Raw genomic sequence first — 14,276 nt, forward strand, 5'->3', positions numbered from 1 at the left:
TGAAAGTGATTTAGTTTCACATAAGGTGCCTTAATAAATGGTATCTAATGGAAATGATTGAACATAATGAAAATAAGTCGTTTGACACTTCTGCAAACGAACTTCTAGATAGAATAACAATGAGCTAATAAGACAGATATAGCAACTTAGCCCGTTTACACGTACATATTCATATTATATAGGACTTGTAGTAAAAATAGTCACTTGTCAAAAAAGAAACATTAACAAAGTTCTAAGCAAAAAGCAGGTGAAAATAGAGATAGAAAAATTTAGCTTGGTAGTTTTTGAAATTTAACTCTTATCCCCAAAAATTGATTTTTCTGGCCATGTTTACAAAAATGACATGAGTGAGGTTTGTTTGTTTTGAAAGAAAACAGAGTTGATAATTTGGTTTGGATAAAACTATTGACATAAATAATTTTATTTCAAATTTAGAAAACAGACGGACTTTTGGTTTTCAAAACCCGTGGAGTATTTATTTGGAAATGTTGCCGTTGGTTTTATTTTTTAAACTTGCTCTAACTCCTAAGCGAGGGGAAATAGGCCATCCTCCCATACTAAACAATTTATTGATGAACATTAATTTTTACTAAACTGCTGACTGCTGAGTGCTGACTGCCAAATTTCAAAATGTCAAACAAATCAATTTCGTTTTACAGATGGCGCTCTAATGACACCAACAACAATTTCTTTTTTGAGGCGCAAAGCTCGTGGTTATTATGCTAAAAAATTCCCCCTGTTTCAATTTTTAGTGATGGATTTTGCTGATATGTACCTATCACTGACTCCTAAGGATATTCTTATGTTTTTTTTCGGCCGATTTATATCCCTGATTTTAAAATTTAAGCCTGTTTGATTAAAGTGTTAAATCTTATTTGAACCAATTACCTAAAATGTCTTAATTAAATCGTAAGAAAAATAATAATAAGTATTTATAGTTATGAATGTACAATGTGTAGTAAAAAAAGTGTTTAGTGTTTATTTAAGTTAAGTTAAAATGTATGTTAATTAAAGTCTTTGTTAATTAAAAAAAACGCACAAAATATAATATTATCTGTCAAACCACCCTTAATATTAGTAAAACTTGTATAAGTGAGTATATGGTAACACTTGTGGTAAATTAAATCAAATTAGAAATCAAAAACAAAAAATTTGGTTGTTGTTATTTTTAGGGACTTTTAAACCGTAAAAACACTCAAAACCGCATTAAAACTTGCTTCGTCAGATAGCATTTGTGTTGCAAGATTTTGTTTTGTCAAATTTAGGTTTTTTTTTCGAGGGCCTTGTTGTGTATGTCAATGCCTGGATGTTGTTTCATGTTGTTTTATGTTTTGTTTTTGTTATGTATGTAAGAATATTTTGTTGGTTGAAAATGTTATGTATAAATAAAAACTTGGCCCTAAAGCCCAGTGCATACTTATTATATTCATTGATAGTTTTTAATTAAAAAAAGAACTTAAGATATTGAAAATTGGAAATCATATTTTTGCCAAATTAGAATAAAACCATAAGAATTACGAACAGTCCTTAAAATAAACTGTCAAGTTTTTTTTCGTTACGTTTTTTGACATCTGTCGTTAATATTTAAATTTTGACATTTATGAGATGGAAACGTCAAAATATAAATCAAAAATATGTTGACGTTTCTTGGCACTGAACTGATATAATATTATGCACATCCTAGGCTTAGAGCTATGTTTTTGAACTGCAATAAAGAAAGTGTATTTTGAATATAATGTTTCTCTACATAAAATGGTCTGAATTACGAGTGTCAAAAAGGGTCCTACTGTTTTTAAAATTTAAAGTCGCTTTACGTTGTCTTTCCAATATGTTTGTAAAATAAAGCAAGTCTTAAGCATTTTCTCAACATAGATTAAGCACAAGATATTTGGTTAAAGGGCCTTCGCCTTGTATTTATAACGTCACGTTATAAACTTCAAAACACCCATAAAGTTGCAACCCTTAGGTTACAGAAGAAGAAGAAGTTGAAAATTTGTTAGAATAGAATTCTTTGTTTTAGAAATATTAGAAAAAAAAAGAAATAAGAAATCAAACAAAATGTGTGTGTAAGTTCTTGCTGCCTATGTTAATATTTTATTTAGGACCAACTATATTTTGTTAACGATATTTTTATAAGGAATTTAGGGGGCATATGTTTTTCGTTTTTTTGGGACGTGGCTGACTTTTGTAGCAATAAACTTACTTGTTTCTGATTGTGTTTTATCTTTGGGTTTTTTGATGGGTTTTTGTTTGGTTGTTTTTGTTGTATAATCGGTAGTATCCGGTTTGGATTCTTCCTGTACTGGTGTTGTCTGTTCTGTGTCAGTTGGTTCCTCAGGTTGTGTTTCGGGTAATGTAAGAGTTTCTGTTATTTCAGTTGGTTTTTCTTCAATGAGTGTAGGTTCTTCGATGGATTCAGTTATTTTAGCTTCTTCAACAGGTTTAGGTTTTTCGGTTGTTTTCTTCTTTTTGGGTTTTTCTGGGAGTTTAACTTCATGTTCTTCTTCTTTTGGTTTTTCAATGATTGGTATATCGACTTTTTCGTATTGTTCTAATTCAGTTTTAGGTATTTCTTGTTCAATAAGTTTTTGTATGTAGTCGTCAAGCTCGTTGGTCTTGACGGTTCTTGTGGTCTTTTTAGGTTTCTTTGGTTTGGTTGGAGCTGGTTTTAATGGTTGTTCTTCAAGAATTTCAACTTCTTCAGGTATAGGTTCTTCACCTTGGTCTTCGGTGATTGAAATAATGGCGTCAGGTTTATCTTCTTCTTGAACAGTTACAATGTACAGAGTGCTTTCCTTCTCACCAACCTTCTTTTTGACAGTGCGTTTGGTGGTGACTTGTTGTTTGGGTTGACCTTCTTCATTGATTATTTCTTCAACCTTGACTTCAGCTGGTTTGTCTTCTGTTATTTCAACAACTGGTTGCTCAGCTTCTTCCTCAGTTACACTTATTTCAGCTATCGTGTATTCTTCTGTAGCTTTCGGTTTTTTAACAGGTTTAGGCTTTTTCTTTGATGGTTTCTCTTCCTCCTTGATAGGACTTTCATCAATCACTTCCACGGGCTGTATTTCTTCTATCTTGTTCTTGGGTGTTGTTTCAAACTCGATTCTTTCGAATTTTTCCAATTCGGTTTTTGGAATCTCTTGTTCGATAAGCTTCTGAATATAGTCATCCAGATCATCTTTTTTAACCTTTTTGATTTTCTTCTTTGGTATCTTAGGTTTTTCAGTTGTTTGATCATCCGGTTGTGGTGTTTCCTGAGAAATAACAGTGATTTCTGCATCTGGTTGATCATCAGTTTTGACTTCAATAATTTCAATTATTTCCTCTTTAGGTCCTTGCTGACGTTTAATCTTGCGTCTTGTTGTAGTTTCCTTGTGCGTTATGCCATCAGCGTCTTGAACCTCCTTAACTTCGGATTTGGTTTCAATTTCTTGAACGTTGATTGGTGCATCATAAACTTGTAATTCTTCGGGTTCAGTAATAGAATCGTGGACTTTAATTTCGAAGGTTTCGACAGTTTCAACATCTTTCACTTTTGGTTTCTTTGTTTTCTTTGTCTCTTTAGCCTTTGGCGTATTTTCTTCTTTTATAGAGAACTCGAAAGTAGTATCTTCAATGGGTTGTATTTCTTCAACTTCTTTGATTTCAAAAACAGGTTTTTCTTCAATTGGGACTTCTTCAAAATCATCTTCCTTGAGAGTTATTTTTGCTTCTGGAACTTGTTCAATTGGCTTATCTTCTTCGATAACTTTGATTTTTTCCTTAGGAACCTTCTTGATCTTTGGTTTCTTTTCTTCTACTTTTTTGACCTCAAATACTTCTTCAACCGGGATAACAGGTTCTTCTTCTATTAGTTTTATTTCAACTTCCTCAGGAGCTTCTTCGGGTGCCTCTTCAGGTTTCTCTTCCGTTACTTTGACCTCTTGCTTAGGTTTCTTTTTAAGTTTTTTGGGTTTTTCTTCAATTTCTACTCTTTCATATGTTTCTAATTCGCTTTTTGGAATTTCTTCCTCAATGAGTTTTTTAATATAGTCATCCAAGTCATCTTTTTTAACCTTCTTGGTTTTCTTCTTTTTGACGACTTCAACGTCAGGTTTGATTTCTTCCTCAATGGGCGCTTCGCTTGTTGTTACAGTTATTTCAGCATCTCCTGTATCTTTGTCTTGTACTTCAACAATTTCTAAAACAACTTCTTTGGGACCAATTTGCTGCTTGACTTTGCGTTTGGTGATTTTCTTTTCTTTTGTATCACCAGCTTCATCAGTAACTTGTTTTGTTTCAACTTCTTCTTGAATTTCTTTAACAGTTACTTCAAAAAGCTGTTCAGGAAGTTCCTGTGGAATTTCTTCGATAACCTTTATTTCATGAATAGGTTTCTTTGGTTTCTTTAATTTCTTAGGAGATTCTTCAATAGGTTCAACTACTTCTTCAATCGTTAGTTCTTCCTTAGGTACTATTTGAGATTCATCAACCTTGATTTTATCTTCAATAAGTGATTTCTTTCTTGGTTTCTTTGGAGCTTCTTCAATGTCAACCTTTTCATATTTTTCGAGTTCGGTTTTGGGAATTTCCTGTTCAATCAACTTTTGAATGTAATCATCGATATCTGCTTTCTTGACTTTCTTTGTGGTCTTTTTCTTCTTTTTCTCTTCGTGGGGTTTATCTTCATCTTCAATGACAGCTTCGTCAGTTGTAATTACTGTAATTTCTGCTGAAGGTACACCCTCATCTTGAACCTCAATGATTTCTATGATTTCTTCCTTAGGGCCCATCTGTTTCTTAATCTTTTTCTTTGAAATTGTTTGTTTCTTTGTTTTTCCATCTTCATCTACAATTTGCTTGATCTCCTGAGTAGCTTCTATTTCTTCAATCTTGATTTTGTACTCCTCAAATTGTTCAATAGATTTAGGAATTTCCTCTTCTTCTAGAGGTTCTTCAATAACCTGAGTGACTTCATCGATTGGAAGTTCCTCAATTGATTTAACTTTAACCTTATAATCTTCAAATGTTTCTTCTTCTTCCTTGGGTTGTTTGGGTTTCTTTTGTTTTTTGACTTTTTTCAATTTGTCTGTAATTTCTTCTGGTGTTTCAGAAATAACCTTTATTGAGAAGTCTTCTTCTTCGTGAATTATCTCTGGCTGACTTTCTTCCAGAATTTCTTCTACTTGGAATTCTTCAGGTTGTTCTTCTTTTTTGTCAACAGTAGTTTCTATCACCTTAACCTTTGATTTCTTTGGTTTCAATGGCTTCTCCAGGGGTTTTTCTTCTTCTACTTCTACTTTGTCTTCAGGAATTGTTTCAACTACTGACATTATAAACTCTTCAATGTCTTCCTTTTTGACCGTTTTAGTCTTCTTTTTTGGTTTCAAAATAACTTCCCCTTCCTGTGGTGTGGACTCTTCTGGTTCTAAAAGCACAACTGATACCTCAGCCATTGGCTGTCCTTCCTCTGTAGTCTCAGAGATTTCAAATATTTCTTCTTTTGGACCCTGTTTCTTTTTGATTTTGCGCTTTGTAACCGTTGTCTCCTTGATAACTCCAGCGTCATCCTCAACTTTGACAACATTAGTTTGTTCATCAATAACAACAACTTCGAATTGCTGTTGATCTTCGATTGGTGCCTCAGATTCCGTAACAGTAATTTCAGCAGATTCAGGTTTCTTTGGTTTTTTAGTTTTCCTCTTTGGTATAGATGTTTCTTCAATTTCTTCTATTACAGGTTGTGTAGCCTCTTCTGTGGTTACTTCGACTGGATATTCTGTTATTTGTTCAGGCTTTTGTTCCAGTTCAGCTGACTTTACTTTCTTGGTCTTTTTCTTTGGTTTTGATTCATCTAATTCGACCACACTTACAGGTTCTTCTTCAAATACTGTTGGCTCAACCTGTTCTTCTGTCATCGAGAAAACGAACTGCTGAGGCTCCTCTGGCTTCTGTTCTTCAATCGTTTCTTGAATTGTAACAGAAAGCTCTGCAACTTCTTTTTCTTCTTCCTGTTCTACTTCATACTCGGTTACTTTGACTGGAAGTCCATCGATGATTTCTTCTTTTACGATTGGCTTTTTCTTTATTTTCTTGACTTTTTTAGGTTCTTCATCAATTTCAACTTTTTCGTATTTTTCAAGTTCAGTCTTTGGAATTTCCTGTTCAATTAGCTGCTGAATATAATCATGTAAATCATCCTTTTTAACTTTTTTCTTCTTTGGCTTTTCAATGACCTTAATTTTCGCAGATTCCTCTGGTGACTTTTCTTCTTCAGCTGGAGTAATTTCAGTAGTTGACATAGTAACATCGGCTTCGGGCTTACCTTCTTCTTGAGTTTCCACAATTTCGATAACATACTCCTTTGGACCTTCCTGCTTCTTGATCTTACGTTTCTTTATAATTTGTTTCTTAGTTTCACCCTCTTCATCAATTACTTCCTTGATTTCAATTTCAGGTGCCATCTCGGTAATACGAATCTTATAGTCTTCAACAATTTCTACTTCTTCCACTTGCTTGGGTTTTTTGGGTTTCTTAGGCTTTGTAGGTTCCTCTTCGGTAACCTTAATTGGGTATTCTTCGACAGACTCTATTATTGTTGGTGTCTCTTCAACAGTTTCCTTTACGTGAACTTGTGCATCTTCTAATGGTTGTTCCTTGGCTTCTGTTTCGATAACCTTAACCTTTTTCGTCTTCTTTGTCTTTTTTACTTCGGAAGGCTTTTCCTCTTCTTCGGTAACTTGGGGAACAGATTCTTCTTCATTGATTTGTTCGACAATTTCTTCAACCACAGTTGTCTTAAATTCTTGTTGCTCTTCTGGAACATCATCAATTTCTTTCTCAATTATCTCCACTTTATCCTCTTGAGTAATTGGTTTAATTGGCTGCTCTTCGATTACAGATATAATATATTGTTCGATTTGTTCCTTTTTCACTTTTTTGGAACTCTTTTTCTTTTTAGGAATTTCTTGAATTTCATCTACTATTTCTTCAGGCTTATGTTCTTCAGATTCAATAATAGTGATTTCTGATTCAGGTTGTCCTTCCACTTGGGTTTCAATAACTTCGATTGTGTATTCCTTGTGTCCCTTCTTCTTTTTGATCTTTCGTTTTGTAATGGTTTGTTGTTGTGATTCACCTTCTTCGTTTTCTTTAACTACAACCTCGACATCCTTAGAAATTTCTTCAACTGTGACTGGAAGCTCTTCAATTACTTCAACTGATACTTCTTCATGAGGAGTTTCCTCAAGTTTTTCTTCAGACAGTTGTGTTTCTACAGATGGCTCTGATACAGTTGTCTTGATAGAGAATTCTTCAAAGCTCTCCGCAGGTACCTCTTCAGAAAGTGTTACTTCTTCAGCAACTGGTTTTTTCTTCTTTTTCTTTTCTTTGGGTTTCTCAGGAGCTTCCTGTTCAGTAACGGTGACATCTAAGGCTTCAGGTAGCTCGTAGTTTTCTTCTTGCATTTTTGGTTTGGATTTCTTTGCTTTTTTGGGTTTGGTGTCGATATCTATCTTTTCATACTTTTCGAGCTTGGTTTTTGGAATTTCCATTTCAATCAAACTTTGAATGTAATCATTCAAATCATCCTTCTTAACCTTCTTCTTTTTGACTTTCTCAACAACTTTAACCTTTTCTTCTTCAGGTGCTCCAAGTTCTTCCACTGGGGTTATTTCTGTTGTTGTCATTGTTACATCAGTCTCAGGCTTTCCTTCCTCTTGTGTTTCTATAATCTCAATAATGTATTCCTTATCACCTTCTTGTTTTTTGATCTTTCGCTTTTTAATGGTCTGTTGTTTTGTTTCACCTATTTCATTGGTTACTTCTTTCACTTCAACCACTGGTTCCAGCTCTTGAACCCGAATTTGATACTCTTCAATAACAGTTTCTTCATCTTGTGGCTTAGATTTCTTTGGTTTTTTTAGTTTCTTAGGCTCTTCTTCAGAAATTGCGATAATCAAACCTTCTGGTTGTTTTTCTTGATCGAGTTCTTCATCAACTATGTCATTAATTTCTTCGACAAAAGATGTTGGTTCTTCATCTAACTCAGATTCTATGATCTTAACTTTCTTTGGCTTTTTAGACTTCTTCTTTTCAGAGGGTTTGTCTTCGACTTCCTTTTCCAAAGGTAATTTTTCATTTTCTTCAACATCAAAAACTTGTTCTACCAGAGTCGTTATTTCGAAAATTTGTTGTTGATCTATAGGCAATTCTTCAATAACTTCATCAGGGCTTGTTTTGGATTCTTCTGGAACGTCTCTTTCGGGCACATCTTCTTCAATAACATTGATTATATACTGTTCTACTTGTTCCTTCTTTATTTTCTTTGTAGTCTTTTTCTTTTTGGGTGCTTCTTCACCAGTAGTTTTAGTTTCTTCTATTTGCTGATCTTGGGATTCGATAATTGTGATTTCAGATTCAGGTTGTCCCTCTACTTGAGATTCAATTATTTCAATGGTATACTCCTTGGGGCCCTTCTTCTTTTTAATTTTGCGTGTAGTGACAACATGTTCTTCAACTTTGCCTTCATTATCTTCTTTGACAACAACCTTGACGACCTTAGAAATCTCTTCAACTGTGACTGGAACTTCTTCAATCTTTTTAGGCTTCAATTTCTTTTTAGGTTTGTCTTTTTGAGTTTCTTCAGTTATTTTCTCATCGGTGACTTGATCTGATTCTATAATTGTAATTGCTAAATCTTCTGGTTGTTCCATTGGAAGTTCTTCAGTTATTTCTACCTTTTCCATAGGCTTCTTTTTCTTTTTCTTTTCTTGTGGTTTTTCTGGAGCTTCTTCTTCCAAAATGGAAACATCCAATAGATCGTCCATTTGTTCTTCTTGTGTGTCCTTCTTTGGTTTTGACTTCTTTGCCTTTTTAGGCTTTTCATCGATATCAACTTTTTCGTATTTTTCAAGATCGGTTTTTGGAATTTCTTGTTCGATTAGTTTTTGAATATATTCCTGAAGATCATCCTTTTTAACCTTCTTCTTTTTGATCTTTTCAGTTACTTTAATGACTTTTGGTTCCTCGGGACTTTCTTCTTCGGGAACAGTAAGTTCAGTTGTTGTCATGGTAACATCCGCTTCAGGCTGACCTTCTACTTGAGTCTCAACAATTTCAATAAGATATTCCTTATCACCCTCTTGCTTTCTTATCTTTCGCTTTTTCGTGATTCGTTGTTTCTTTTCACCAGTTTCGTCGGAAATTTCCTTCACTTCGATTTCTGGGGCCATTTCTACAACTTGAATTTGGAATTCTTCTTCAATCACTTCAGACTCTTTAACCTTAGGTTTTTTAGTTTTCTTTGGTTTTGCAAGCTCTTCTTCCTCAGTTGTTTTAATAGTAAAAGTATCAATAGACTTTATGTCATCTGGTTTTTCACCAATTATATCTTCCAGAATTTCTTCATCTGGTTTTTCAGATTCTTTTTCACCCTCTGATTCAATAACCTTAACCTTTTTAGGCTTTTTAGATTTCTTCTTTTCAGTTTGAAGAATATCTTTTTCAGGTAATACTTCTGCAACTTCAACAGCTTGAGTGACTTCATCAATACTTTCTTCGGTTGTTTTGATATCAAAATCTGGCTGCTCCTCAGTATATTGTTCAATTTCTTCAAGCTCTGTAGGTTGATCATCATCAAATGTTACTGGTTTAAGGCCTTGTTCTTCAACAACTGAAATAATATATTGCTCAATTTGTTCCTTTTTAACTTTCTTAACTGTCTTTTTCTTTTTCGGAACTTCCTCCACTAAGGTAGTTTCCTGTTCAGGTTGCTTAACTTCGGATTCTATAATGACTATTTCAGACTCAGGCTGTCCCTCAATTTGGGTTTCAATTATTTCTACCGTGTATTCTTTTGGACCCTTCTTCTTTTTAATTTTACGCTTGGTAATTATTTTTTCTTCAAGTTTTCCTTCGGTATTTTCTTTTGTAATTATTTCAATATCTTTTGAAACTTCTTCAACCGTGACTGGAATTTCCTCAACAGCTACAGATTTCACCTTCTTTTTAGGTTTTTGCTTGGGAATTTCTTCTTCAATGACAGTTTCCTTTTCCGTAGGTTCTGTTTCTTTTACAGAAAATGAGAAATCGTCTGGAAAATCTTCTGGCACTTCTTCGGTTAATTCAACCTTTTCAAGAACTGTTTTCTTCTTCTTTTTCTTTTCTTGTGGTTTTTCTGGAGCTTCTTCTTCAACTATCGAAACATCCAATAAATCATCAAGTTCTTCTTTAAGGACTTCTTTCTTCGGTTTTGATATTTTTGCCTTTTTAGGCTTTCCATCGACGTCAATCTTTTCGTATTTCTCAAGCTCTGTCTTAGGTATTTCCTGTTCTATTAATTTTTGAATATATTCTTGGAGTTCATCCTTCTTTACTTTCTTCTTCCTTACTTTCTCCACAACCTTAACTGGAACAGGTTCTTGCTGATTTTCTTGTTTTTCTTCTGGCTGAACCTCCGTTGTTGTCATAGTAACATCGGCTTCAGGTTGACCTTCCAATTGTGTTTCAATTATTTCAATGAGATATTCCTTATCACCTTCTTGCTTTTTAATCTTACGCTTCTTAGTTGTTCGTTGCTTGGTTTCTCCTTCTTCAGTTTGTTCTTCTTTAACTTCAACTTCTGGAGCTAATTCTTCAATTCTTATTTTATATTCCTCCTCATCAACTTCATATTCTTGGACCTTCACTTTTTTAGGTTTCTTTTGTTTCTTTGGCTCTTCTTCCGAAATCTTTATTGGGAACTCTTCAATAGTTTCAATTTCTTCAGGATTTTCTTCCAAAACATCCTCCGGAATTTCTTTGACCAATGTTTCTTTTTCGTCCTTATCCTCATCTTCTATAATCTTGACTTTCTTCGGCTTCTTTATCTTTTTCTTTTGCATTGATTTCTCAGTTTCTTCTTCCCAGGTCTCAGGAGCAGGCGTGGGAATGTTTTCTTTAACATTTTCTTTAGTTGAAGTTTTCTCAACTTCAGGTTGTTCATCAGGAGCTTCCTTGGTGTCTTGTATTGGAGCTTCTCTTTCTTCTTCTGAAAAAACAATCGGTTTTACACCTTGCTCCTCAATCACAGAGATAATATATTGATCAATTTCCTCTTTCTTTACTTTCTTTATGGTCTTTTTCTTTCTAGGAGCTTTGACTTCTGAAGGAACATCTCCTTCAGGTTGTAGGTCTTCAGATTCGATGATTGTTATTTCCGATTCAGGTTGTCCCTCAACTTGCGTTTCTATAACTTCCACTGTGTATTCCTTAAAGCCCTTCTTCTTCTTTATTTTCCTCTTGGTAATTGTTTGTTTTTCAATTATTCCTTGCCCGTCATCTTTAACAACAACTTGCACATCCTTTGAAACTTCTTCTACAGTTACTGGAGCTTCCTCAATTATCTTCTGCTTCAATTTTGTTTTCGGTTTTCGTTTTTCAGTTTCTTCTGGTATAGTTTCTTCTTCAGGACGTCCTGTTTCTGTTACTGAAAAAGTGTACCCTTCTGGAGTTTCCTCTGGAAGTTTTTCATAAACATCTTCCTCTTGAACGTGTTGCTTTGGTTTCTTCTTCTTTTGTTTAGGTTTTTCGACTACACCTTCTTCGGTCACCTTAACATCCAACAAATCATAATCTTCTTCCTTTGCTTGCTCTGGCTTAGACTTAGATTTCTTAGCTTTCTTTGGCTTACTCAATTCGATTTTTTCGTATAGTTCAAGCTCAGTTTTTGGAATCTCCTGTTCAATAAGGAATTGTATGTATGCATCTAAATCATCCTTCTTGACCTTTTTAGTCTTCTTTTTCTTCAAAGGTTCCATAACAACGTCAGTTGTCTCCGGAGCTTCAAACATTATGACAGAAACTTCAAACTCAGGTTGTCCATCGACAAGAGTTTCAATAATCTCAATAATGTCTTCCTGCTTTTCTTCTGGCTTATCACTCTTTTGACGGAGAATCTTTCGTTTTTTGACAACTTCCTTCTTCACTGTGCCTTCTTCATCAACTACTTCACGTTCAACGACTTCTGGTTCAGTTTCAACAATTTCGATCTTATGGAAAGGAACATCACTTTCTTCTAATTCAGCCCTTTCAACCTTTTGTGGTTTATAACTTGAGCCACGGCGTCCTCTTTCAGGCATTTGAAGCTCAACCCGTTCATACTTTTGAAGCACTGTTTTTGGAATTTCCTGTTCAATCAACATTTGAATGTAATCGTCAAGTTCATTCCTTTTAACCTTTTTAACAGGCTTTTTCTTTTTCTTCTTTGGTTTTTCATCCAATTTTGGTTGCTCTTCAACCACTGAAACCTCCTCTGGTTGTTCATCTTCCTCTCGAATCGGTTCTTCACCTTCATCAAGAAGCACGACAGTGCTTTCTTCTTCTTTACCTTCTTCTTTAGTCGTAACCACTTCAATTATCTGCTCTTGATCACCAACAGTCTTCTTAATCTTACGCTTTTTGACTGTTTTGGTCTTAACTCCACCCTCTTCAGTTGGTTCTTGAATTTCACGAACCTCCTCTGGAAGAAACTCTACAAAAACTTCTTCCGGAGCTTCTTCGATTTGATCGAATTTAGGTTTCTTCTTTTTGGGTTTTTGTTTTTTGATTGTATCTGGTGTGTGTTTTGTGTCTTCGGTACCGTCATCTGGTTCTGTAATAGTGTAATCTCTGGTGTCCTCTTCTGTGCGATAGAAAAGTTTTTTTTTTGCGTGTTAGGATAATTGTGTTTTTCTCAACGAAGTGTAAATTTTACGATGTTCCCTTAAAACACACCTAATTGTACTAGTTTAGGACAGATTCGGTACAGTTAAGGTATTTGGTCAGTGTAAATTAAAAAATGCTTTTAATGGTCAACTGTCAACTGTCAATGTTCCATAAGTAAAAATTAACAATGTTTTCTTGACAATTTGACCAATGAAACCAGAGTTTAAAAGATACAACTGACTTAATTCCTAACTTGTAGCGAACGGGCCTAGAGAATAAATTGCACCTACAATTTTACATTCGGGGGTTTGAAGAAGCCTATTTCTCCATGAGAATTATATCAATCTAAAGAACTTACAAAAATACTCAAGTATTTCTTTTAATTTTTTCAAAATACACTTTTAAAAATATTATTTTTTTTCAAACTTATTTAAATCAATGCATTTTCGTGATTTTAAAACAAATACACATGAGTAATACGATTTATTCAAAAAACTTATGATAATATTTATTTACTTTGATTACGTAAACGTACTACTTGTTAGTAAATTTTCATTGTGTTGAAATAACTTAGTTATTTGTGCATTACTTTGCATTTTTCAAGTTAAAAAGGATCATTTTGTTTTGCAATGAACTTGTATGGTTTAAATTTAATATAATTTTGTTGGTCTTTTATTCACTTTATTTTTGTGTTTATAAAGTTTGTTTTGATTTGTATTTTTTTTTTATGTAGAGATTTGATATGTTGTTTATGCTTATAAGTAGAGATTTTTGATCGTTTCTGACTTTTTCTTGGGAAAAACAAGATATTCAAGGCTTCATTAAAATTTGTATTTTCAAGTCAAAAGTTAAATAACTCTTGAGGCATAAAAACAAAATTATGGATACAATTTAAGCTATTTCCAAAAACTGTTATGGAAAAGTAAACAAATGTTGATTAGAATTAACTTAAGCAATCTTTTCTTTTACATTTGGTCAGAAAAATATGAAAGTTGAAAAATCGGACACAATTATTTTTAAAGAGATTTAATTTGTAGGAATACAAAAGCACTTCTTCATCAAATAAATTTGTATAAGATTAACAAGTATTATGATTTTGTTAAGATTGCTTAAAATGAAATTCCTTGTAATCTTGAATGTTTCCTAGAAGTCTCTTCTGTGATATCAAATTTCTACATTATCAGTGCACTTTACTGAATGCAATCAAATTATAATTCAAGTGCTTTAAAATAAAAACCCAATGGCATTCAATTAAAAACTAAGTGTTAGAAAAAAATAATTGCAATTCAAAAACTTACCATTTACATCGTTGACCTCAACTATTTCGACATTTGTCTTTTGAGCTTCGGCAACATACTCAGTATCACTAAGTACTTCCTCAACAGTGAAGCCTTCTTCTGTGGTGAGTTTTTTGTTTTCTGTTTGGATAATTGGTTGGCCGTCTTCACCTTGCACTGATTTGAATGTTGTAATGTAAACTGGCTTTTCAGTGTCTTCGGATTTAGGAGTTTCTTCTGTTTTATTTGTGAAATATAAAATGTAGTAAAGTATATTGAAGTTATAAATAGTTTTTTTTGTTTTGTATTTTGAAATTTAGTTTATTCTACAAA

General features: G+C 33.6%; 1 protein-coding gene across 1 annotated transcript in view; it reads right to left on the bottom strand.

The window, feature by feature from the left end:
• Positions 1–14,276, bottom strand: part of LOC129945191 (titin-like) — a 270,413-nt gene that overhangs the window by 15,474 nt on the left and 240,663 nt on the right. Inside the window, 2 exon segments of the mRNA XM_056054849.1 lie at positions 2,204–12,643; positions 13,965–14,180. Coding sequence (XP_055910824.1) covers positions 2,204–12,643; positions 13,965–14,180 — 10,656 coding nt within the window.

This window comes from Eupeodes corollae, chromosome 2, assembly GCF_945859685.1.
Source record: "Eupeodes corollae chromosome 2, idEupCoro1.1, whole genome shotgun sequence".
Taxonomy (NCBI): domain Eukaryota; kingdom Metazoa; phylum Arthropoda; class Insecta; order Diptera; family Syrphidae; genus Eupeodes; species Eupeodes corollae.